The sequence below is a fragment of the Vipera ursinii genome (genome assembly GCF_947247035.1).
Source record: "Vipera ursinii genome assembly, chromosome: 4".
Lineage (NCBI taxonomy): Eukaryota > Metazoa > Chordata > Lepidosauria > Squamata > Viperidae > Vipera > Vipera ursinii.
The window spans coordinates 44,295,519-44,321,947 of record NC_139514.1 but is presented as its reverse complement, the minus strand read 5'-3'; the positions used below and the strand labels follow the sequence as shown (position 1 = coordinate 44,321,947).

At 35.9% G+C, this 26,429-nt stretch overlaps 1 protein-coding gene across 1 annotated transcript in view; it reads left to right on the top strand.

Moving 5' to 3' along the window:
- Positions 1 to 26,429, top strand: part of ROBO2 (roundabout guidance receptor 2) — a gene marked incomplete at both ends in the record, with an annotated part of 380,266 nt that overhangs the window by 289,563 nt on the left and 64,274 nt on the right. The window contains 3 exons of the mRNA XM_083362547.1: positions 11,511 to 11,742; positions 13,570 to 13,694; positions 16,544 to 16,715. Coding sequence (XP_083218673.1) covers positions 11,511 to 11,742; positions 13,570 to 13,694; positions 16,544 to 16,715 — 529 coding nt within the window. The remainder of the gene's footprint in view (positions 1 to 11,510; positions 11,743 to 13,569; positions 13,695 to 16,543; positions 16,716 to 26,429) is intronic.

The window sequence follows — 26,429 nt, the reverse complement described above, 5'->3', positions numbered from 1 at the left end:
TATAAGTGTCTGACTGGCATATATTGGACATTATGTACTACTACATCAATTTGATTTAAAAAATAAATTTAATATAATAATTAATTCATTGAAGACAGAAATGGCAGTCACAATTATAAAATTTGCAAGCTGGCTTAAGAATAATTTTGTTCTACTGCCCTTAAGCTATGCAAGGGCCACATTCTGAGAACATTGATTTATGGAACTCAGTTAAGTATTATAAGAAGATTCAATCTTTCATTGCATATAGTCAAAATTTCTGAAAAAGAATACTATGTATATCCCTCACTCAGCCTTCAGTGTTTAATATGATTAGTTTTATATGATGTGCCTGAGGACAAATAGATCAAAATCTGATATATGGTGGTCCCTCAATACCAGCTTCAATAAAAGCAGAGCTGTATTATAGTAGAATAATCCCCTTATCCTGGACTCTCCCTAAGTATTTTTTGTTTTTCTTTAAGAGCACTCATGTTCCATTTGGCGGTTTTTTTCTTTGTCTTAAATCAATGTGTTACCTATTGAGGCAACAACTTGAGGATATTTCCCATATTGAAATTGTATATGTAAAAATGAAGAGGTTGAATCTCAATGCAAACTTTCCACTATAACTCATAATTATAAGAGCCTTGGTGGAGCAGTGGGCTAATGCCTCCTTAAGTAACACCAGCTGCCTGCAATTAGTGCAGTTTCGCATCCCACCAGGCTCAAGGTTGACTCAGCCTTCCATCCTTCCGAGGTAGGTAAAATGAGGACCCAGATTGTTGGGGGCAATTAAGCTGACTTTGTAATAATGCCGCTGGGGGGGGTGTGAAAGCCCTAATAAGCAGGCATATACATAGAATGAAGGCTACTGCTAAGCTTGTAAGCCGCCCTGAGTCTTCGGAGAAGGGCGGGATATAAATGGAATTAAAATAAATAAAAAAAATAATTCAAGTTATTTGAATTTTTAATCGTCTCAGAAAAAGGTCACTGATTTACTTTTAAATTTATTAGTTTTAGATTTATCAAAGGCAATAGTGAAATTTCTACCTGTAGTTTATAATAATCGGCACATCCTTCCTCACTTCTCTCTCTCTCTCTCTCTCTCTCTCTCTCTTTCTCACACACACACACACACACACACAGAGAGAGAGAGAGAGAGAGAGAGAGAGAGAGAGAGAGACTACCACACAAAGACATATAGACAGTTCCTCACATATTCTTTTCTTTCTATCCAGAGAACCACCAAGGCTGTCTTTCTGTCTATCATGTAAATACTAAATACCAGTACCATTCACTATACCTTTTTTCTGTTTCCTTGTAAAGCATAGTTGTCTTCATCAGTCCATAAACTACTTCAAATTTACCCTTCAGTTTTATTAACTTTAAAGCTCTCTCTTTCTAAGTATATTATCAATTCCAACCAGTGGTGGGATTCAAATATGTGAACAACCGGTTCACAACCAGTAGCTAACTCAGTATATCCTAAAATCTGGATGCCCAGCAATAGTTTTATAAAGAACAATATAAAATATTGCTGACTAAATTGTTTTGCTAACTTTATGGAGAATGCCAAAGGAATTACTTTTTTCCCCCTCTCTAGCACTACATTATATCACTCCAAGCTCACTTTTTGAAACTTATTTTACTTTCCTTTAAAATTCTCAGTCTGTCTTGTCCCAAAAGAGTGTAGTACCTGGGGGGAAGAGTAACGAAGGGAGTCACCTTGTTTGTTATCCCTTGAGTGTCAAACCAAACAATATTTGTGAAGTAGAAATCTGGCAAGGAGAAATGAGAAAGCTGGAGAGGATTTGTTTTGAAAAATAGATTGTTCCTCATAATCTTTTTTCATTTCTGATCCTGAAAACAGATTCTTGGACTAAGATGTGACTTGAAGAGGAAATGCAAGCAGAATTTAATTACAAGGCTCAGGCTTTGGGGGAACGACGACATGTATACAATTATTTTAATTTTTTTTTATTTTAATCCCATTTATATCCCGCCCTTTTCCAAAGACTCAGGGCGGCTTACAATCTAAGCACAAATTAAATGTGCTTAGCAATAGCCTTCATTCTATGTATATGCCTGCTTATTAGGGCTTTTGGGCCCCCCCCAAGCGGCATTATTACAAAGTCAGCTTAATTGCCCCCAACAATCTGGGTCCTCATTTTACCTACCTCGGAAGGATGGAAGGCTGAGTCAACCTTGAGCCTGGTGGGATGCGAACCTGCAATAATTGCAGGCAGCTGGTGTTACTTAAGGAGGCATTAGCCCACTGCTCCACCAAAGCTCCCTCTGTTGTGGTAGAATACTGTGATGCACGTAGTAAGGGGGTGTTTTACTATATTTTTGCTGTCTAGACAGCAGTAAAGTAGAAAAGACTAAAAATCAGGAAACAAATCAGGATATAGTTAATACATTAGTTTCTATACTGCCTTTGTGATTCTAGATATTTTACAATAAAATAATGACATGTCAATAAACATTTAAATTATATTTTTTTAAAAAAGAAATCACATGCCCTCTGAATAAAATGAACTTCCTGGATCAACTGCTTCTAATTAATTTGTACCTTCCACGAAGAACCCTAGGGGCAAAAGTTCACAATTATTTTATAAAAAGAGAAGGAGGGAAATACCTTGGCTCAAATAGAAATTGGCATTGAGAGGGTGAAACAGTCCCTCCCTTTCTAAACTCTCACAGTTCTTCCTGAAGGATATCAGAATTGATGTGATATTGAATGCAACCAAGATCAAGCTAAGCAAGGGTGGGTGAATTATACCCTTCTAAGTTTTGCCACAGGTCATCTACAAAACCAACACTAACATTTTAACTGGAACCCTACTAGTTTCTCAACAAGGTTGAAGACTTGAGTGATAGTTCTACAAAAAAATTATTTATTTGTCTGTCTATGTCGCTTCTTAACCACCCATGTCCCTCATAGATGAAGGCTAGTCTTTTAAGGAAGGGATCTTATATGTTCTCCAAGTTCGCCAATATATTCTTCATTTTGGAGAACACTGAATCAAAATAGTGGTGAAGTCATTTTACTTTTATTTTGTTATCATTTTTCTGTCCTAATGGAGAAGCTGATATACAAATTCTTTTTTATTATATTTTAGCATACTTTGCAAAATTCAGTCAGCCTGAACTTTAGTTTTTCTGATATTATGTACTTTTCCTTGCTGTCCTTTTTTCCTTTTTCCTATTTCTAAATGTGCTCTTCTTCATCAACCTTTTTGTATGGCCTTATTGCCGTCTTCTGCTTTCATTTTTATCTCTCATTGTAATTGTTCACTATTATATTTTTGTGTCTCATTTTTTAGGAACTTTGATGCATTTGCAGTTCTTTTTCTCATCATTATCACAGCATTCTACTTAGACATCTATTGCTCTGAGTTTATTATGTTTTTATAATAAATGTGTTTGACTATACTCAGCTTTATTTTTGCTTTATGAGCCAAAGTTCTTTCTGATTTTCATTGAGTGATTTAATGAGCCTAGTAATACAATGTTTCCATATTTTACTCCTTCAAACAGCATGCAATTATTTAACTGGTCATTAAATTTTTGGTTTCCAATCTCCACAAAATTCATTTTAAAGCTCTAAAATATTTTTTATCATTTCTTCCGAGGTCTATTCTTCTCATGCTAGGTAGTTCAAATTGTGATCTCAAAAACAATTTTATTCTGTTGACACTATTTGCACAACCATTTGCAGTTTACTTGAAATGTTCTTTTGTTTTTATGGTGCTCTAACTAGACAAGAATGATCAAATGAATTATCCCAGTCCTTTACCTTTCTTTGTAAATGCTCAAGATTCACGATAATACAGTTGTAGATGTTGTTTGCAGTAGTACATATATAAATGGGAAGGAATATCAATAGATGTGATACATTTTGAAGGTTGTTCTATTGCCAGGATCCTGGCAACTCGAAGAGAGAGTGGTTTATGAGCAGATGGTCCTGTCATCATACATTTATTTTGCTTTTCCACAGTAGTGAGTCATCAGTAACCAAATTTGTCTTTATATTTTGCAGGACATAATTACAAACCACTCAGTACTTTAGGGAGTATACCATTCTGTTCCCAGTTTTGCAATGTTCTTACATCTTCTGAACAGCCTATTTATTCTATAAGGGCTTGAGTTGTTTGTTTGTTTATTTGTTGTTTGATTGTTTGCTTCGAGAGGGACAGAATCTATTGCTTCTATTTGTTTCTCAATTCAATTGGCTTTGGTGTTTTGTTTGTTTTCTTTCCTTTGTGGGAAGTTTGTACAGTCAGTTCTCTTTTTTATCAGGTTAACTGCTGTCTTGTTTCATCAGCCAAACTGTGACTACTTGTTGCTCCAATTCTTTGAGTTTTGATGCAAATACATGTCTAATTATTCTTTGGTTGGTACAGAAAATTGTAGGTCATCATGGCAGGTTACTTTCAATTGAACTTCATTTTTATTTCTTTATATACCACTGGTAGAAAAGCTTATATTTAACTTGTTACTTTCTCATATTCTCAAATTACTTGACTATAATACAGGTGAAACTCGAAAAATTAGAATTTTGTGCAAAAGTTCATTTATTTCAGTAATGCAACTTATAAGGAGAAACTAATATATGAGATAGACTGATTACATGCAAAGCAAGACAGTTCAAGCCGTGATTTGTCATAATTGTGATTATTATGGCGTACAGCTCATGAAAACCCCAAATCCACGATCTCAGAAAATTAGAATATTGTGAAAAGGTGCAATATTCTCGGCTCAAAGTGTCCCACTCTAATCAGCTAATTAAGCCATAACACCTGCAAAGGGTTCCTGAGCCTTTAAATGGTCTCTCAGTCTGGTTCAGTAGGAATCACAATCATGGGGAAGACTGCTGACCTGACAGTTGTGCAGAAAACCATCATTGACACCCTCCATAAGGAGGGAAAGCCTCAAAAGGTAATTGCAAAAGAAGTTGAATGTTCCCAAAATGCTGTATCAAAGCACATTAATAGAAAGTTATGTGGAAGGGAAAAGTGTGGAAGAAAAAGGTGCACAAGCAGCAGGGATGACCTAAGCCTGGAGAGGATTGTCAGGAAAAGGCCATTCAAAAGTGTTGGGGACTTTCACAAGGAGTGGACTGAGGCTGGAGTCAGTGCATCAAGAGCCACCACACACAGACAGATCCTGGACATGGGCTTCAAATGTCGTATTCCTCTTGTCAATCCGCTCCTGAACAACAAACAACGTCAGAAGCATCTTACCTGGGCTAAAGAAAAACAGACCTGGTCTGTTGCTCAGTGGTCCAAAGTCCTCTTTTCTGATGAGAGCAACTTTTGCATCTCATTTGGAAACCAAGGACCCAGAGTCTGGAGGAAGAATGGAGAGGCACACACTGCAAGATGCTTGAAGTCCAGTGTGAAGTTTCCACAGTCTGTATTGATTTGGGGAGCCATGTCATCTGCTGGTGTTGGTCCACTGTGCTTCATTAAGTCCAGGGTCAACGCAGCCGTCTACCAGGAGATTTTGGAGCACTTCATGCTTCCTTCCATAGACAAGCTTTATGGGGATGCTGACTTCATTTTGCAGCAGGACTTGGCTCCTGCCCACACTGCCAAAAGCACCAAAACCTGGTTCAATGACCGTGGGATTACTGTGCTTGATTGGCCAGCAAACTCACCTGACCTGAGCCCCATAGAGAATCTATGGGGCATTGCCAAGAGAAAGATGAGAGACATGAGACCGAACAATGCAGAAGAGCTGAAGGTCGCTATTGAAGCATCCTGGTCTTCCATAACACCTCAGCAGTGCCACAGGCTGATAGCTTCCATGCCATGCCACATTGAGGCAGTAATTACTGCAAAAGGGGCCCAAACCAAGTACTGAGTAGATATGCATGCTTATACTTTTCAGAGTTCCGATATTGTTCCGATACTCTGAAGCTAATAATTTAATAATAACACTCCTTGTTTTATTGATTGCATGTAATATTCTAATTTTCTGAGATTGTGGATTTGGGGTTTTCATGAGCTGTACGCCATAATCATCACAATTATGACAAATCACGGCTTGAACTATCTTGCTTTGCATGTAATGAGTCTATCTCATATATTAATTTCCCCTTTTAAGTTGCATTACTGAAATAAATGAACTTTTGCACGATATTCTAATTTTTCGAGTTTCACCTGTATATCAAATTAGATTATGTGGCAGGGTTTTTTACATTTCTATGGCAAATTATATTAATAAATACCTGTTTAGTTATTAGAATAACTATAATTACTCATTGTAATTTATACAGTTTCAAAAATATTTTGTCTGTGTATATGAACACTGTTTGGCTTATCATTTCATGTACAAAAGGTACTCAATCACTGATCATTGTTTCCTGAAACTTATCTATTTAAGAAGCAAGCCAGATATACTTTTAATCATACTACTATATTTCTCAGCTTCAAATTTGTACTTTGCTTTATAAATAATACATAAATACTCTGAAGCTAATAATTTACATTGTATTATATCACAGGAATGTTTTATAATCTCAAACTTTCATTGATTACCTAAATACTATGTATGGAAAAGGTAACATTAATGTGTCATTGATGTAACACCTTGGTTTGCAATATATAATGTGAAGAGGAATTGTCCTTTATAATAACTGCTAGGTTCATAGATTCTTATGTCCATAAAACATTTAATTAATGAAACTCAAATGTGTATAAAAACAATTTGTCCTGATTTACAGACTCTTTCATTTGAAAGCAGCTGCTTAATGTTCTTCTGAAAAACACAGCTTGATTCTTTCAGTATTAACAAGCTATTATTGTGAATTATGTCCTTCATTCAATGCATAAATTCACTTAAAGTGTATCTAGAGAAGTTTATAAAATGCAAACTTAATGTTATTATAACATATGCTGTAAGATTTTTAACAAAGGCAGTTTTGATTAAATGTGTTTATGCCTAGATCTCATAAATCTGGTTTTAGTTTCTTGTTTGTATGTGTTTTCCCGGTCATAAGAACTTGATTTTTCACTGAAAAAGTTAATGAACAGTGTGAAGAGATTTTCATAAACGTAACTGATGTTGGAAAGATGATTTAGCTCTAACCCTGGGCTTATTCTTATATTGCTGAAACCAATATAACAGTAAATGAATAAGTAAATAAAAGCCTTAATAAACTCAGCAAGCAGACAAGAAAGAAAGAAACTGTATTTGTGAAAATGTGATTTATAAAATAGAACTAAAAAATCCATCAGTTGCCTACACAGATAGTCTGGGTGTGACTCTTACATAATTCTGATTGATAATTGCAAAAGTACTTTCATTGTTCCTTGAATTGTTGGTAACATTGTGCATACACCTCTATAATTTGCTTTCATTACTTGTTCATAATAAAAAAGAGAATGTGTTTGTGAATTTAATCCAATATATGTGGCAGTTCAGTTCTTTATTGAAGTGTCTAAATATAATAAGTATGGGTGATGTATTTTAAAACCAGTAAGGAAATTTTGGTCAGGAGGCACAACTTGAGCCATATAGACTATTGGACGTAGCTAACTTTCTCCCCTCACTTCATTTTCCATCACAATAAAGATAGCATTATTGTATTCTTTTTCTTGTTTCACTCTAAAATATTTTTTCTTCTATATCCCTTTGGTCTTATCTTCTTCTTTCAGTTCATTCTACATTTATTGTTTACCTTTTCACAACTGAGTTCCTTCTGTGTTTCCCTCAAGGTCTTCAAACTTGTGGCCATGCCACTTAACACCAGCTTTTGTTTTTGTCCAGGCCTAGTGCTTAAGGCACCGGGCTAAAACTGGGGTTTTAATTGTATTTTTAATTGTAATTGGGTTATATTTCAAGGTTAGTGTAATTATTTTAATTGTTTTTAATTTTTGTAACTTGTTGCATTGTTTTAAAAAACCTTGTGAACCACCCTGAGTCCTATGGGAGAAGGGCGGTATATAAGTTTAATAAAATAAAATAAATAAATAAATAAATAAATAAAAGCCAGGAAACTGCTGAGTTCTAATCACTCCTTAGGCATGAATGCTGAGTGACTCTGGGCCAGTCCCTTTCTTTCAGTCCAACCCATCTTTCAGGGTTATTGATGTAGGAAAAATATGTGTCTTCACCGCCTTCAGTTATTTATTTAAAAAGTCAGGATAAAAATATGTAAATTTAAAAATATATCAAACAGGATTGGTACAATGAGTTCTTTTGCTTCCAGGCTCTCTTTTGGGACAAAACATTGCTGGCTCAGAAATGACCACAGGTCGGACTACTCTTTCTTATCCAAACAATTTGCTCTCTCACCATTTGTTAATTAATTGTAGATTATGGCTCTAAATAGTATTAAATATTAATAATGTCTTCATAGTATTAGTATACTTTTGTAATCTTTTATCAAAACTGAACTTACAAAACTGATAGCCCTGACTAATCCACTAATTGCGGTCACTCTGTTGACACTTTACAATAGATATGTGTGTTTGGGGGGGGAGAAGCAACAGTTATATCTAGAATCATTTATCTTAACCTCCTTCTACAGATTTTCAACAGTATAGGTTTATGACTTTTGCACCTTTGCTCCGCGAGCTGCATTGGTTACCAGTTGTCTTCCGGGTGAGGTTCAAGGTCTTGGTTATGATCTTTAAGTCCCTACATGGCATGGGTCCGGGGTACCTCGGGGACCACCTGCTGCCGGCTTCAACTCCCCTCCGCCCTGTGCGTTCCCACAGAGAGGGCCTCCTCAGGGTGCCTCCGGTCAGGGAATGCCGACTGGCGGCCCCCAGGGGGAGAGCCTTCTCTGTGGGTGCCCCGGCTTTGTGGAACCAACTGCCGGTGGAGCTCCGGACGGCATCGGACCTCCGAACTTTCCGTCGTGGTCTGAAGACCCATTTGTTTGAATTGGCCGGTCTGGCCTGATGGGGGAGCTGGGTTTTAAATTGTCATTTTAGATTGTATTATTGTTTTTTAATTGGGCATTGATTTAATCTTTGTTTTAACTTTTGTATAGTATTGTATTTTTATTTATATGCCCTGTGAACCGCCCTGAGTCCCCAGGGAGAAGGGCGGTATATAAATTAAATAAAACGTAAACGTAAACGTAAACTTTTGTCTATACACAAATGCAGAAATTACAGCTAATTAATAATTCATCCCAATAAAGTATACTAGCTCACTTTGATGATGTCTTACTTCTGCTGGATATTAATTCTGCTGGAAATATAAGAGAGACTTCTTAATGGCCAACATCATGGTCATTGTTCTTAATCCTGGTCACCATTATTTAGCAATCCTGGCATCCCTTTTATCCTCTATTCAAATTTTAAATATTATTTTCTTAGATAAGCTTTATATTGGTCTTCCAGTTTCACAGCCAAAAATACCTGGCTATATTCTTCCTTCAAGATGCCTAAATACGGATGTTTTCATTTAATTTTGTCACTGTTGGAATTCTCATTCATATAAATAAAACTTTTAATTCCCTCCGGGTGCGATTCAAGGTGCTGGTAATTACCTTTAAAGCCCTACATGGCTTAGGCCCGGGGTACTTGCGAGACCACCTGCTGCCAATAGCCCAGTTCGCTCCCACAGAGTCAGCCTCCTCAGGGTCTGTCGGCCAGGCAATGCCGGCTGGTGACCCCCAGGGGGAGAGCCTTCTCTGTGGGCGCCCCGACCCTCTGGAATGAACTGCCTCCAGAGCTGCGAACAGCCCCTGACCTTCGATCCTTCCGCCGTGACCTGAAGACATGGTTGTTCCAACAAGCTGGCCTGGACTGACCATGGTTTTTAATTTGGTTTTTATTGTGTTAAATTGTCCCGTATTTCTTATATTCATTGTTTAATTCTTTTTTAATTTTTGTATTTTATGCCTCTTAATTTTTATTGTTGTGAGCCGCCCTGAGTCCTTAGGGAGAAAATTTATTAAATTTAATAAATCCTAATCCATTAATTGATTGATTGATTATCTTGACACTTTTTACTTCTGGATAAATACCATAAATATTAGGTCTTTAAAAATTTGCCATATTAGTTTTGAAAGCATAATTACAAATCTCAACCATCTTATCAAATATTTCTGTCTTTTACAAATATTTTATTACCTTTGCTCTCATTATTCCCATTATGGCACTGATTGCTCACAGTTTCTTGTAGGAAGTTTGTTCTCTCTAAAAAAAATAAATGTAAATGCGTGCACAGATTCACAAAATTCTGATAGAATTGTAACCTTTTCCCTGGAAATATTGGATTTCATAGGCATATATTTGGGGCCTTTTGAAAGACCTGCAAAACACTGTCAAGAAATTGTACTTTAACATGGGAGAGTCTATTCCATTTAGAAAAAAGACAGTTTGACTCATACCAGAAAATGAATGCAAATTATGATCAGCATTAGTACACATCAACCACATCCACCTTTGTATTAATCACAATCTCTTCTTTCTTTGTGGTCACAGAGAGGTCTTAACCTTTTTCTTCGATCAGTTTCCTTTCAAAAAATTTATTCTATTTCCAGATTTCACTCTAGCAAAAAAATAACTGACACTCATAAATGTCACTATTGATTCTAATGACTTATTTACTGCATCTCTTTTTGATGTGATCTGAAATATAATTTTGTGATACGTGCCATTATTGCCAATCATACATTTGGAGTATGCTCATGAGTTTAAGTATTGATTTTGACAATTTTCTCTTTTCTAATTTTCTAGCTTTTCTCACTGAGATGGGTTTTATGTTTCAAAACTATGGTATTAAAATGTATTCCTTTGTCTCAATAGTTTCTGGTTTCTTTACTCATTATTTCATAGTTATCAATGTCCCATTAGAGATATTAGTCTATAAGTAATTGTATTACCTAAGACCAGTGCTTTTTTTGTAAAAGAAAAAGGTGCCGGAACTCACACATGTCATACAAACCACCTTGGTTTGGAACCACAAGGTTCCATCCAAAAAAGGTGCCGGAACTCCGTTCTGAGCGTTCTATGAGAAAAAAAAGCCCTACCTAAGACATACACAATGGTATGTCTTTTGGAAGAGAGTTTTTTCCCCCCTGAAAGATAAACTTCCCAATCATCTATATGTATTATGTGTATGAAGAAAAATGGATTGTTTGCCTGGAACTCTGGGACTTAATGACCCCATTGGTCATTTGTTGATTCAGTGACTCACCTTTTCAATGACTCAGGGTCTTTTCTCATAATGTGCCTATTCTGGCAGGCACAGTTTCAGACTGTTGCATTGAGGGTAGTGAAATGAGGGTAAGCCACATGAAGAAAAATGAGCCATAGATTACACCTACGTCCTCGGTTATAGTTGCATTTTTCCTGTTGATCATGCACAAGAAAGTTGATCATATTTATGATCATTTGGACAACCACAGTTATGGGAAAACAACCATTTTTCTTAATAAGGCAACTTGAAAGAAGTACACTATATAGTTAAAAACACAGTATGAATGACAGCTCAGAGGAACTGAGTTAAATTTATTGCTTCCACTTATGGTAGGACCATTTCTGTTAATTTTATTTCAGGTTGATCGCCAATCACAGTTCATTCAGGGTTATAGAGTTATATATCGACAGACATCAGGCCTGATTTCCCCTTCTGCATGGCAGACTGTGGAAGTCAATGTTCCCACAGAACGGAGTGCTATCCTTATCCATTTGAAAAAGGGGGTTACATATGATATCAAAGTTCGTCCATATTTCAATGAATTTCAAGGGATGGACAGTGAATCAAAATCTGCACGTACCACTGAGGAAGGTAAGTAAAATTATGAAAAGAATAATTGTATGTTTGCAATTATTGAGTGTTCTCTGCTGCTGTAAATATGCATAAGGTTTTGCACAAATAAAAACAATATTTTCTTAGCAGTGTGTATCTACAGTAGACAAATCAGTCACTGATAACATTATGGGTATATTAAAAGAGAGCTGTATTTGGTTTTTCACATCAGCAATCTCTCAGTACCTATTTGCCAGTCTTTTTTTTAATGATAGCCAAGGAAATTTGAGTTGAGAGAACACATTTTTCTGAGTGTCACATCTTCCATTTGATCCCAGAAAAATAAAAACAAAATAAACAGCTTAACTAGAACAGCCAAAAGAGTAGATAAACCTCTGGTCCTGGTTGACTGACCCAGATTGGATCTTGCAACATTATGCTGGGACACGTATATTTGCCTTCATTCGGGGTAAATAAAGTTCTTTATGAAGAAAAGCTTCAGTTATTTGTATAAAAAGTATTTGTATAAAGAGTTGATTAACATACATGTTTAAACATTATGAAAATTTTGGATAAACATTGACACAATAATACAATAAGAATTACAAAAAAAATTAACAATAGAATCAGGATTAATATTAAAAATATTTTATATATTTGTATTATCAGTTTCAGTGCTACAAATATAATGACCACTATAATGATTAAGATTGTTTTAAAATAAAGTACAGATCTATACCAAAATAAGTGTATCTGGGCAAATGTTTGTTCCTAGTTAATTTTGGAGTGATACATGTTCTTTAATTCTTGAAGACAATACTTCAAAATGATGAATGTAGAAATACTGTATAAAGGTTTGGGCGTGTATGGTTAGATTTACCTTCCTCATCTGTTCTTTGGCAACCTAACACTGGGTAGGGGTTAAGGGGATATTCTGTGTTTAATTTACACAAAATATACTGTTTTGTACTAATGATATTGTGTGAAGAAATAGCAGAGGGTAGAATAAGTACTGCTCCATAGTTATTTACAGAATAATTATTAGTTTGTCACAAAAATATCAGTGTCTTTCTTTTCTTTTGTTTTATAAATATTGGTTGTCTGCTTTTATTTTTTCTTTTCTTACTTTTCTGCTTTGTCCAACTGTCAACTGCCTCTTCTATTTTTTTCTAAGTTGTTCTATCTTGGCTGCCTTTTTTATAAGAAAGCGATCACTTAACTCTTTGCTTGCATCTTAAAAAAACAAGAGATTTCTTTTTCATCACAAAATATGTAACCACTGTATAAGCAATAATATCTGGATAAAGTAGCTTGAATGCCAATTCTTAAAAGAAAAGGAGATGTCTTTGCAATCCTGATGACATCTGTATGTCAGAGTACATTTTTGTCCCAAAGTCCTTGACTATAAGACATGCCATCTGGGGTTCTTTTATTTTTATTTCACTATTATAGTTTTATCTAAATTTCTATTTTGCACTTCTGCAAACCATCAAGTTCTACCAAACCTATGCAGCTGGTTTCCTTCAACTACATAGAGCAGTGGTTCCCAACCTTTGCAGCTTGGTGGCCTAGCTGGGGGAGGGGAAGAAGGGAACTGGGTCATGCGAGTGGCGGGCTGGCGCATACGTGCATGTGCACCAACCCATTTGTCATGCAGCTTGGGTCCGAATATGCCCTGGCCCAGTAGTGGGCCCCGGCCTGGGGTTTGGGGAGCCCAGACATAGAGAGCCATACTTCATTCTGAATTTGGAATAACAATTCTTTCAGTAGTTCTCTGCAAATCCATAGCTTTAGGTTAGCTATTTTAACCACCAATTGTGTACATATCACCATGTCTCTTGTTTTCTATTTGTTCCATTTTTATAGCTCCTAGTGCCCCTCCACAATCTGTTACAGTTCTGACTGTTGGAAACCACAATAGCACCAGTATCAGTATTTCCTGGGATCCACCTCCTCCAGATCACCAAAATGGAATCATTCAAGAATATAAGGTGAAAATAAAATGCAGGATAAAAAGAACACCTAAAATGTTGTCCATTATTTCTTCAAATAGTAATAAAAATGTGTTCCAATATCAGTAATACTAATATTCCTGTATTTCAGATATGCTTTTCCAACAATATTCCTCCTCCTCCTCCTCCTCCTCCTCTTGCTTTTGCCTTTTTGGCACCAAAGCAAAAAAACACTTCCTCCTGCAGTATTACAACATGATTTTGTTACTATCTATCAAAAACCCCACCAATTTTGAGAATAATCCCTTTATAGTTTATATTATGTTGTTATTTTAGGGTATGTCAGAAAATGTCTGTGCTTCAAAGGAGCCATGTTGCAGCCCTTGAATAGCAGGAGACATGAAATGACACCCTATCTATTAGATGCACCCTATCTATTATCACAGTCTAAAGTAATCACAGATATATTACAAGATGTGTCAGAAACCATATTAAAATAGATATAGGATAGGAATGGTTTTATAGAATTGTTTTAATTATATAAAAGAATCTACAATATGATGCCTATTATTTATGTTACATAGAATAATTTTGTTTTAAATGTATCTGTTTATGATGAGATTGATGCTTACCACGTCTGGTATTTTTCTCCAGAAATGCATTAATTATTACATCTTATCAATGAGACTGTTGGCAGTTTACAATGTGTAACAGGTTACGTAGTCTAATGCCATTTTCAGATTAGAACTAAATTGCATGTAATTTGAGATCCAGATAAGTTTACGTTGCTTGGGATTCTGGACAGAACAAATTATATGGAGAACCTCATTGGTATATTTAATTATATATGATATACATCAATCTATTCTGAAAAAAACCAAATTGACCTAGATTTGAGATAGTGTGGACTATCAATTCCAATCTGACTTGCTTTAGGCATAAAAAAAATCTTGGCCGAACCTAAGTAGACAGTATGAGACTTAGACATTCAAGCAGACAGATCTGACTTTCCCATCTCTCACATAGACAAATTGGTCTCTCCTCTTGGACACTCCCAGTTACTTTAATAAGATTCCATGCTCCCCACATAGAATGGCCTTCTCCCAAGCCAGTATCGATATTCCCCTAAGAGGGTGGCAGCTGATTGACATGCGGGCTTTCAACCTATGAAGATCAACTTTGCATTCGCTTGAATAGAGAGGATGAGTCACACATCCTTTTAATGTGCCCACCATATATGCCCTGGCAATCAGAGCTAATACTTCAGCTCTTGAGTCTGATAACCTCCACGATGATGAGGAGATTGAGATATTCTTATTAAATGATCAGTGCCCAGGTGTTTTGACAACAGTAGCAATTTTTTTATTTATAGCTTATAGAAATTGATGCTTTCAATGAAATGCTAACTATATAGGGTTTCTTTTTTTTCTATATACTTACATTTCTATGTAAGTAATGTATTGTTATTTATGCGTGTATTAAAGGTGTTCTGTATTTTAAAATTTTTGGACTTGGACTTGGACCATAAACAAATAGGTGTACAAGGTAAAATATAGCAGTAATAATCTAATAATATAAGACAAACATAAAATATAATTTTAATGAAAGTAAAACATATATTTATCACTCTTGATTCAACATAAGAAAGTTGAAAACTGTTATTTCATACTGAGGTCTAAATTGCCATGTAGTTTTTCAGCACCCTTTTTAACTGTGAAACTATTCTTCATCTGTACAGATGCTTAAACCAGACATTTTTATTTCCTCTGAGAAAAGAATACACTGCTACAATATTATATTTGTCTATCATATTTGACAATATCACAGATCTGTTTGAGCTCAGGAAGTTCCTAATGCTGCTTTATGAACTTGATTATTTCCCAGTTACACACTTCAATATAACTTAGCAAAAAATATTTTTTTCTTTAGACTCCAACTGTCTTAGAAATCAAACTGACTGTGACTAGTTCATCAAAAAATCAAACAGAAATTAGATATTCCCCTTTAATTACCTAAATACATATAGGGTGTGCAATCAAAATTATTTTCAGTTTTCAAAACATGGTTTGTTAATTATGAACAACATTGACAGACTGTGAGTCTCCTTTGTTCAGAGTGTACATATTGAAGAATAGAAATCTTAGCCAACAAAATGAACTTTACAGGATTTTTTAAGGTACAAGGACTTAAATGGGTCATGGGCTAAATATTATATACTGAGAGTGCAACCAAAAACTGGGTGCCTTCAGCTCCAAACCAGAATTTGAATGACTTCCTTAGAGTTCTTATGTTGTTATTATTATTGGTGGTGAATATCTTAGATTTGAGAAGTAAATCCAAATTCTTCTCTGATGAATTATCTCCAATAGTTACTATTTCATAATTAAAAATAATTGAAGGTGGGTTATTTTGCATTTTCAATGCAATGGTTAAATTAGGTTTTTTTTAAAGCACTGTATATAGGACACACATGCCCACACAAATATATATTAAAAGAAAAAAAAGCAACCTTTTAAACTAATAATCGATGTATTATAGAGGAAGAGTTAAAAACCTTAGTAATAAAATGTAAAAGTACATAGCAATGCATTTAATATTTCACTATCCTGTAAGTATTATTTTAGAATACTTTAGGTGAAGATAATGTATCCTTTTAAGGTGAGGCTAATTATTATTGCAAAGATACATCTTATAGGAATGGGTTTTATTTTGTTCTATTTTGATATCGAATCAGTAAATTTCCAAAACATTGTTCTCTTTTGTAATACACATTAAATGCTTAAATGGGAGGAAATACAGGCTAGATCCAGACTGAAATTATTCTTATTTTCTCAGGCAGAAGTTAAATGTTATTTTGTCATATTTTGACAAATACCTCTGTATTCCAGATATGGTGCTTGGGTAATGAAACAAAATTTCACATCAATAAGACTGTTGATGCAGCTATTCGGTCTGTAGTTATTGGAGGCCTATATCCAGGAATTCAGTACAGAGTGGAAGTTGCAGCAAGTACTGGTGCTGGCATTGGAGTTAAAAGTGAACCACAACCTATAATAATTGGTAAGTGAATACCTGTATGCTGCCACTCTCTTTAATGTAATTACATTTCCCTATGCCTTCCATGAATCCTGACTGAAAATATAAGATAGAGCTATGGTTGAATATTTTCTATGATAGAGCTATGGTTGAATATTTTCTATTTAGAATTTTTTATAAAACTAAAACACAGAAATGTCTGTATTGCTAAAATAAATTATAAATATCAATTGCTGTGTGAAAGTAACATTACATTATGAATTTTTCACCTCATCAGTTTAATAGATTTATAGGATAGCTAACTAAACCTTTCTCTTCTGCCTGTTTTGATTACTACATTATTTCCTTATTTGTGCTACTGGTGCCCAAGGCCATGTTTAAAGTATGTTATCTGAGCATTTGAGGTTTACTGTTTATCAATTATTCTGAACAGATGCTCTCTTTGGTTTTCTGCCAAAACACAAGGCGCTTTGAATCCAGATAAAGGGAAAAACTGGTAAATACCATGTCTCTCTTTTAAAGTTTTGTTTTTGTTAATCAAACTAAATCAATTTCATGACTTGAGGCAAGCCTAAAAGCTTGCCTTAAAAACTTTTCAATGATATGCAGTAGTACTTAAAAGTTTGTGAGCCTATTTGAATTTTCAGTATTTCTGCACAAATATGACCCAAAATGTGATCTCTTATCCGCACATATCCTAAAAGTAGATTTTAAAAAAACAGTTCAACATATGAGTTGAAAAATTTATACCTGTTCATTTTTAATTGAGAAAAATGATCCAATGCAACATATTTTTGTGTGGCAAAATTATGTGAACCTTTGCTTTCAGTAACTGATCTGCTCCCTCCCATCAACTTAGGCAGCAGTATGTTCAAGTAATATTTTGATAACTGTTGATCAATCCTGCACATCAGTTTGGAGGCATTTTAAGAACAGCTTGAACTTAAGATGCTTCTGGGCTTCCTTGCATGAACTACCCACTTCAGTGCTTCCATAGCATTTCTTTAGAGTCATGGTCAGCACTATGATGTGACTATTCCAAAACATTAAGTTTCGTATGCTTTAACCATTCTTTGTTCTTATGATTTGGATGGTTGGGATTGTCTTGCTACATGACCCACTTTCTCTTGAGTGTCACTTCACTAATATTTCCCTGTAGAATTTGCTGGTATAATTTAGAATTAATAGTTCCATCTATGATGGTAAGCCATTCCAGTCCAAAGGCCAAAAAGTACAGGCTCAAACCATGATGCTGCCACCATGTTTCAAAGATTGGATCTACGTCTTGTGCTGGAATGTAGTATTTACTGCTTTAATTCAAGTCACAAAGTTCTGTTTTGGTCTCATTCTCCTACAGAACTTTCTTCCGATAGTTTTCTGGCTTGCCCACCAGTCTTTTGCAAACTGGATGGCTAACAATATCCTTTTTCAGGAATAGTGGCTTTCTCTTGGAGCCCTGCCATTCTCCTAGTAGTAGTTTCATGAACTTGCATTCATCTATGCAATAGAGGCCAGTTATTTCTTAGATGTTACCCTGGGAATTTTTTAAAACAATTTGGCTGGTTGACCATACTAAGGAAGGTAAAAATGTTGTTGAATTATCTCCATTTGTACAATCTGCCCAGCAGTGAGTCAGTGGAGTTCAAACACTTTGGAATTAGTTTTGTAACCCTTTCCAACTTGATAAGCATCAATAATTGTTTTTTGTAGATCCCCAGAGATCTTTGTTCAAGCATAATATATTTCCACATACCTGGGTTGTGTGGATCAGACTTTGATAGGAATACCAGAATTCCGTTCTTTAAATAAGGCAGTTCACATTTGATTATCACCCCATTGATTGAAACACTTTAATTTTCCCTTCAAATGAACTCATAATCCTAGAGGTTTGGTCACATGTTTTTGGCACACAGAAATATGCATCTTTACATAATTTTCCTCAATAAATAAAAGAACAGGTACAATGTTTTTGTTCATTTGTTTGAGTTTTCTTTATCCAGTTTTAGGATTTGTGTGAAGAACAAATCACATTTCAGGTCAATCTTTATGCAGAAACATCAAAAATTCAAAAGAATTCCCAAACTTTTAAGCATCACTGTATCAAAAAAATGAAATAAAATAAAGAGCTTAACAGAAAATACACAAAATAATTTCAGATGTGTGCTAGATTATGTAAACCACAATCCATATGACCTGTATAAAAACCAATGTGAATATTAATATGAGTAGGAATGCTGAGTACTTGAACAGAAGCATTCTGAAGAAACAGTTTCCAAGCTGGTGAGAGGTTTGTGGCATTGCAGTAATAGTTGGTGTTGTTGTTTTGGAGGAAGCAGGATAGTGAATAGGAGCCTACTACATCTGAGGGGATAGGGACCAATAGGGAACAAGCCACTCTTAAGAGAAAGAAGTTTTAGTGTGTTATGTGAGTTCTATGTTCCAGTCCCTTGCTTGACCTCAGTGACTAATCATTTGGTCATGAGTGGATTTTGGCTATTGTCATTGGATGCCAGATTAGTCTATTTCAAGGCATTCCTCATCTGTGATCCAATATTGAATGAGACGGATAACCTGGCATACATTTCTAATATCTGTTTGGACATGTGACACAAGTCAAAGCCCAAGGCAAAATGGCGGAGTAGCTGTAATCATACTAAAGATCTATTATTATTATTATTATTTTATTATTAATTTTATTTGTATACCGCCCTTCTCCCGAAGGACTCAGGGCAGTGAACAGGGCAATACATGTTAAAAAACAAGAATACAAATATTAAAAGAAATTAAACAAAATGCCCAGCAACAGCAATAAGTTAAAATACATTAAAAAACAGTAAAACCCAAACCCATCACCCATCAGGCCAGGCCGGCTTGTTCAAACAGATAAGTCTTTAGATCGCGCCGGAAGAAGCGAAGGTCAGGCGCCATCTGGAGCTCAACCGGAAGACGGTTCCACAGCTCCGGCGCGCCCACAGAGAACGCCCTCCCCCTGGGGGCCACCAGTCGACATTCTTTGACTGGTGGCACCCTGAGGAGGCCCTCTCTGTGGGAACGCACTGGGCGGAGGGAAGTTGATGCCGGCCGCAGGTGCTCCCTCAGGTATTCCGGACCCTTGCCATGTAGGGCTTTGTAGGTCATTACCAGCACCTTGAATCTCACCCAGAAGACAACTGGGAGCCAATGCAGCTCGCGGAGCAGAGGTGTAACATGGGAGTATCAGGAAACTCCCAACACAACTCTCGCGGCTGCATTCTGTACTAGTTGGAGCCTCCGAGTGGCTTTCAGAGGTACTGCTCCATTGATAACTGGTTATGAGAATTTTCTGGAGAGCATGAGCTCTAGGGACTCTAATTATCTCTATATCCAATTATACTGGACTATTTTAATTGGATCTCCAATTCTCCCTTTTGCGGGAAGGTTGTAGAGAATATGGCTGATTGCAGAACCAAAAAGTACTGGACAAATCAGATTATCTGTACTCTTTTCAGGACTCAGACCATAATATAATACTGAAGAAAGTATCAACTGCATTTCTTGATGGCCTGTGGAGAGACTGCAAGGGTGAGGATTCTTCAATCCTGGCCTTCCTTCATCTCTCAGTAGTCTTTGATATCATCCAATATAGTATCCTTCTGGGCTGGCTTTATGGGCTAGGGGTGGGAGACCCAGTCTTGTAGTAGTTCTCTTTCCTTTAGAGCTTATTAATATATTTTTATTGAAAAAAGTTCTTGCTTTGGATCTGTAATATCTCTGGTCTTATTTAACATCCACCTGAAGCCACTTAGTGAAGTCATCCATCAGCATGGGTTCAGGTATCTGTAATATCCTAATAACATTTATACATCTCACTAGGGTTTCCAAGTAATGCCCAAGGTATTGCATTGCAAGTATTCAGTTGCCCATCTCACCTCATGCCTCTGGGAGGTGAACAAAAATTAAAAACAAACAATATCACCATAAAAAGAAATCTGCATCCAGTTAAAACATGTGGGTAAATAGTCATCATAACCATCACTACAACCCCTTCACAGACACTTTCATACCCAGATCTCCAAATTTGGTGATGCAACCATGTCTTTAAAGATTTTCAGAAGGCCAGCAAATACATGCTGATCTGGGGAGGGGCGGGGAAGATGTTGCAAAAAAGTGTAGGCACTATCACAGAAAAGGCTACCTTCCTGGATCCTACCCAGTGACATTCCAGATTAGATGGGCTCAGAAGGACGTCTCTCCTTCTGTGGGATGTTTAGATGCAGTAGGAGAGAAGGGATCCTTTCAATAATACTGACTGTACGTTGTGTTTATAAGGATGGATAATGTTCTTGATTTTGGCTTCTCCCAGAACTCCAAATTGTATGTTTAGGTTCCTAAGTTCTGGATTTGCATTCCTTCTGGCAGAATTGATGACAAATTGGATCTTTCTTTCTTTTTTTAATTCTTACCTATAAAGGCAAGTGGCAGCAAAAGCCAAGAGAGACTTACTTTCTTTCTTTCTTTCTTTCTTTCTTTCTTTCTTTCTTTCTTTCTTTCTTTCTTTATTTATTTATTTATTTATTTATTTATTTATTTATTTATTTATTTATTATTGGGACTTATATGCTGCCCTATCTCCCGAAGGACTCAGGGCGGCTAACAACAATAACATACAAATCCATCTAGATAAAATGTAGTTGTACCATATAATTCTTGAAACAATTATGTATTACTAGTAACTAATATAAAACCAGAACCCAATAGATGCCTACATTTGGAGCTAAAACTATACTGTGAGCCAGAGATTCATTCAAATAACATAGTGCTCAGTTCCTTTCTAAACGCGAGAGTCAGGCCCAACTCTTTCTGGACACAACATATTCCATTTTTGGGGGGGGGGACTATTAATGAGAAGGCTTCATTCATCCACATCCTATGCATTAGTCTTGAAAGATGAATCTCATCAGGCCACTAAATGACAGGATAATGTTAGAAATATAGTGGCAGCCATTGCAGTAATCTTAAGTGTAACTTACTGTAGCAACATTTGCCATTATTAGTCCTGCTAAGGAGCATAGTGGCTCATGTGGCTAGGACACTGAGTTGGAAGTTGGCAAGTTCATGTTCAAGATCCAAATATTGGTGTGTGGCGGGGTGAGCTCCCATCATTCACTCCGGCCCCTTGACAGGGACATGAAAGGAGACCCCACGGGCATGGCCCAAACAACATTGATGTTAACGGCTAATCCTTTCAGTCTGGAAGCGCCTTGAACGGTGCCTCTGATACAAACAGGACAGGACAGAGATTAGTCTGGCTGCCATATTCTGTAGCAGTTTTGTGGCTTCTGAGGCATCTTCAAAGACAACTTCTTATATAATGTGTTGCAGTAATCCAACTACAAGGTGATAAAGGCATGAGTTACTGTTGAAAGAGCTATCTACAGTATACCAAGTACAGCCATAAAGTACAGAGTGGGACAAAAGCCCCTATCAACAAACTCTACCTTCTGTTTATCTGGCAGGATCTTCAGATAACACAGCACAATCCCACCAAGAACAATAACCAGTATATATATATTCCTCTATCTTATTATCAAACAACTATTTCTTCTTGGTAGGATTCAATCTAAATTTAGTTGTCCCCTTTCAGTTCCTTATTGTCCTCAGACATCATTCAACTCTTTAGCATGTAAAGCTCAGCCTGAACTCATGATATATGGTACTGTTCTGCTGAATATGAAAAAAGAAAGCTACATAAAAGTATGCTTTAAAAATGAATACATCAAAGAGAAGCAGAAAAGTCATGTACAATTCTGATTCTTCCATATCTCTTTGAATCCTCACCATGTCACTGGCTGGTTTGAAGGAAGAGGAATAAAAGTTTGGCAAATATTGCAAACATTTTAGCATTTCTCACTGTACTGGATATAGCAGGGGAATTTACAAGCTATTTTAGATCTTTCAACCCAAAATTTACAAAGCTTAGGAAACAGAAAACTGGTAAATGTGGAAATCTTTTTTCTAGAAGAAATATGACAGGAAATATGGAGGGTTATGAATAGATAACAATTGAATTCCATGAATAAAATATTAACAGTAGGACCTTAATCTGTAAGCATTTAGAAGCATTAGACTATTAAAGTAGATGTCAAACATGACAAACAGTTACATTTATTCTTAAGAGAACAGAATGGACCTATTCAAAGTAGCAATCAAGGTGGAAAAAAGTGAGAATATCTTTTCTTTAAATAAGATGAGAATACTGCCTATGTCTTTCTTATAAGGGTGTTTCTCTCCCCATAACAATTGTGCAGATTCCTACTGTTGGTGTAATAATTTGAGAAACAGCTGTAAATTTTCACAATTATAAGTACAATAAAACTTGATGTGTCTAATTAATTTTTGGTCCAGCAAATTAGTTTTATTCTTCATTACTGTCCAATGGGAGGAAAACATATTTCATTATATTGTTTCTGCAGAAACAATGAAGCGTTACAGGTCAGATACATCCCTCATCTGTATTCTAATTAGCTAACCTGACAGTACTGATTCAAAAACACCTGGAGTATATGAAGTAATTTAGTGATACTTGATTTCACTTTTTTCTCATTTTTTCACGCACATAGATCTATATTTTATGTTTGTGATTAAATCTAACAAAAAGTAATTCTAAATTCATTATTATGTTTTTCTCTAAAACCAAACACATTAATAATGTTGAACTTAATTGGAAATATGCATCCATGTTCACTTATTTTCATCCTCTAAAATCACAGAGCAATGTTACTCTGTCATTTAAATAAATAACTACTTTTTGTGCATGTAATTGCAAGGCCCCAATGGATAGAGTAGTCTTACAGACTACTAAATTAAAAGTACATTGATATACAGGTGAAACAAAAAATTAGAATATTGTGCAAAAGTTCATTTATTTCAGTAATACAACTTAAAAGGGGAAACTAATATATGAGATAGACTCATTACATGCAAAGCAAGATAGTTCAAGCCATGATTTGTCATAATTGTGATGATTATGGCGTACAGCTCATGAAAACCCCAAATCCACAATCTCAGAAAATTAGAATATTGTGAAAAGGTGCAATATTCTCGGCTCAAAGTGTCCCACTCTAATCAGCTAATTAAGCCATAACACCTGCAAAGGGTTCCTGAGCCTTTAAATGGTCTCTCTGTCTGGTTCAGTAGGAATCACAATCATGGGGAAGACTGCTGACCTGACAGTTGTGCAGAAAATCATCATTGACACTCTCCATAAGGAGGGAAAGCCTCAAAAGGTAATTGCAAAAGAAGTTGGATGTTCCCCAAGTGCTGTATCAAAGCACATTAATAGAAAGTTATGTGGAAGGGAAAAGTGTGAAAAGGTGCACAAGCAGCAGGGATGACCGCAGCCTGGAGAGGATTGTCAGGAAAAGGCCATTCAAAAGTGTTGGGGACTTTCACAAGGACTGAGGCTGGAGTCAGTGCATCAAGAGCCACCACACACAGACAGATCCTGGACATGGGCTTCAAATGTCATATTCCTCTTGTCAAGCCGCTCCTGAACAACAAACAACGTCAGAAGCATCTTACCTGGGCTAAAGAAAAACAGACCTGGTCTGTTGCTCAGTGGTCCAAAGTCCTCTTTTCTGATGAGAGCAACTTTTGCATCTCATTTGGAAACCAAGGACCCAGAGTCTGGAGGAAGAATGGAGAGACACACACTACAAGATGCTTGAAGTCCAGTGTAAAGTTTCCACAGTCTGTGTTGATTTGGGGAGCCATGTCATCTGCTGGTGTTGGTCCACTGTGCTTCATTAAGTCCAGGGTCAACGCAGCCGTCTACCAGGAGATTTTGGAGCACTTCATGCTTCCTTCCACAGACGAGCTTTATGGGGATGCTGACTTCATTTTGCAGCAGGACTTGGCACCTACCCACACTGCCAAAAGCACCAAAACCTGGTTCAATGACCGTGGGATTACTGTGCTTGATTGGCCAGCAAACTCACCTGACCTGAACCCCATAGAGAATCTGTGGGGCATTGCCAAGAGAAAGATGAGAGACATGAGACTGAACAATGCAGAAGAGCTGAAGGCCGCTATTGAAGCATCCTGGTCTTCCATAACACCTCAGCAGTGCCACAGACTGATAGCTTCCATGCCACGTCGCATTGAGGCAGTAATTGCTGCAAAAGGGGCCCAGACCAAGTACTGAGTACATATGCATGCTTATACTTTTCAGAGGTCCTATATTGTTCTATGTACACTCCTTGTTTTATTGATTGCATGTAATATTCTAATTTTCTGAGATTGTGGATTTGGGGTTTTCATGAGCTGTATGCCATAATTATCACAATTATGACAAATCACAGCTTGAACTATCTTGCTTTGCATGTAATGAGTCTATCTCATATATTAATTTCCTCTTTTAAGTTGCATTACTGAAATAAATGAACTTTTGCACGATATTCTAAATTTTTCGAGTTTCACCTGTAATTGGGAATCTATCCTTCCTAGAAATATGTCATAAACTTTAGAGCTTTCTGAAAATTGCCTTGAAAATTCTCTACCCATTCAGCCCATTTAAAAGCAGAGGATTCTGATTTTGCAGATGGTAGAGTTTATAAAGTGACTTTCATAAATGGAATAATATCTGTCAAAAGTCCAGCATAGATGTAGACCAATTTTTTTTAAAAAAAAAGTAACTAAAAATAAAATTTATATTATTTTAAAATATAGTCACCAGTCAACAGGCTGGCAGAAGAATATATCCTGAAATATGAACAGGTATACATTGTTTTTCACTTCTACCCTTCTGCCATTCTCTTTGAGTTCAAGAATTTCCTTTTCTCTTACGTAGTACAGATGTCTAGAGTTAGTGAATCACTAAAAGGTTTGGAAACAGCTCAATAGCTTTACAGTAGTAAATTATTATCTGAAAACCTATGGGATCCAAGTAGTACTAAAGCCATTTGATTTGAGATACATTATTTAGATTTCAGACTTGGAATTAACCAAGTATATTTTTCATTTAAAAAGTGATTTTTACATCTTACTTGTAGGATTTAGCCATAGGGTCTATTTAAAATGCTTACCATGTTTTTGAAGTATGAGCTAGAAAGTAGAAAGCCATCATATTTTTTATTAACCTGAATATTCATTATAAAAAAATACTTAAAGAACATATTTCAAATTTATCTACCTATCCCAAAGATCAAATTCCATATCTTTAAAATGATACATTTATTTCCTTTTTCAAAATACAGAATTAATTTGTACGGGAAATGGCTTATTTGGGGATTAGACAACTTAATGATTACAAAATTGACCGTATTCAGTGGCAGGCTGAAAAGGAGCCTAATTTTGCTGAGCCATTCAAACAGCAAATTAATCCTATTAACCAAAATGGAGCCTATATACATTGTAATTTACTTGCTAATGACTTTTAGACTGGGTGTTCATTATATGAACATTTTTCCAGTAAATGGGAAGAAATGAGTCATCTCTAGAGATTTTGTGATTTCCAAAACAAGATAAATAAAACTGTATTTTGTAATAGATATTATTTATGTTATTCATTATAAAAACAGTTATAGAAGATTACTAAGTTATAGTTTAGATGAATAGTCTTAAATTTTAAATATATGCAATTACAATAATATAAAAGTTTTATATATTCTGCTTTTATTTATGAAATAAAAAACTAATAAATCAATATGTGGAGGGATAAATGTTGGTATTCCATCTATGCATATATATCACCCAACAGTA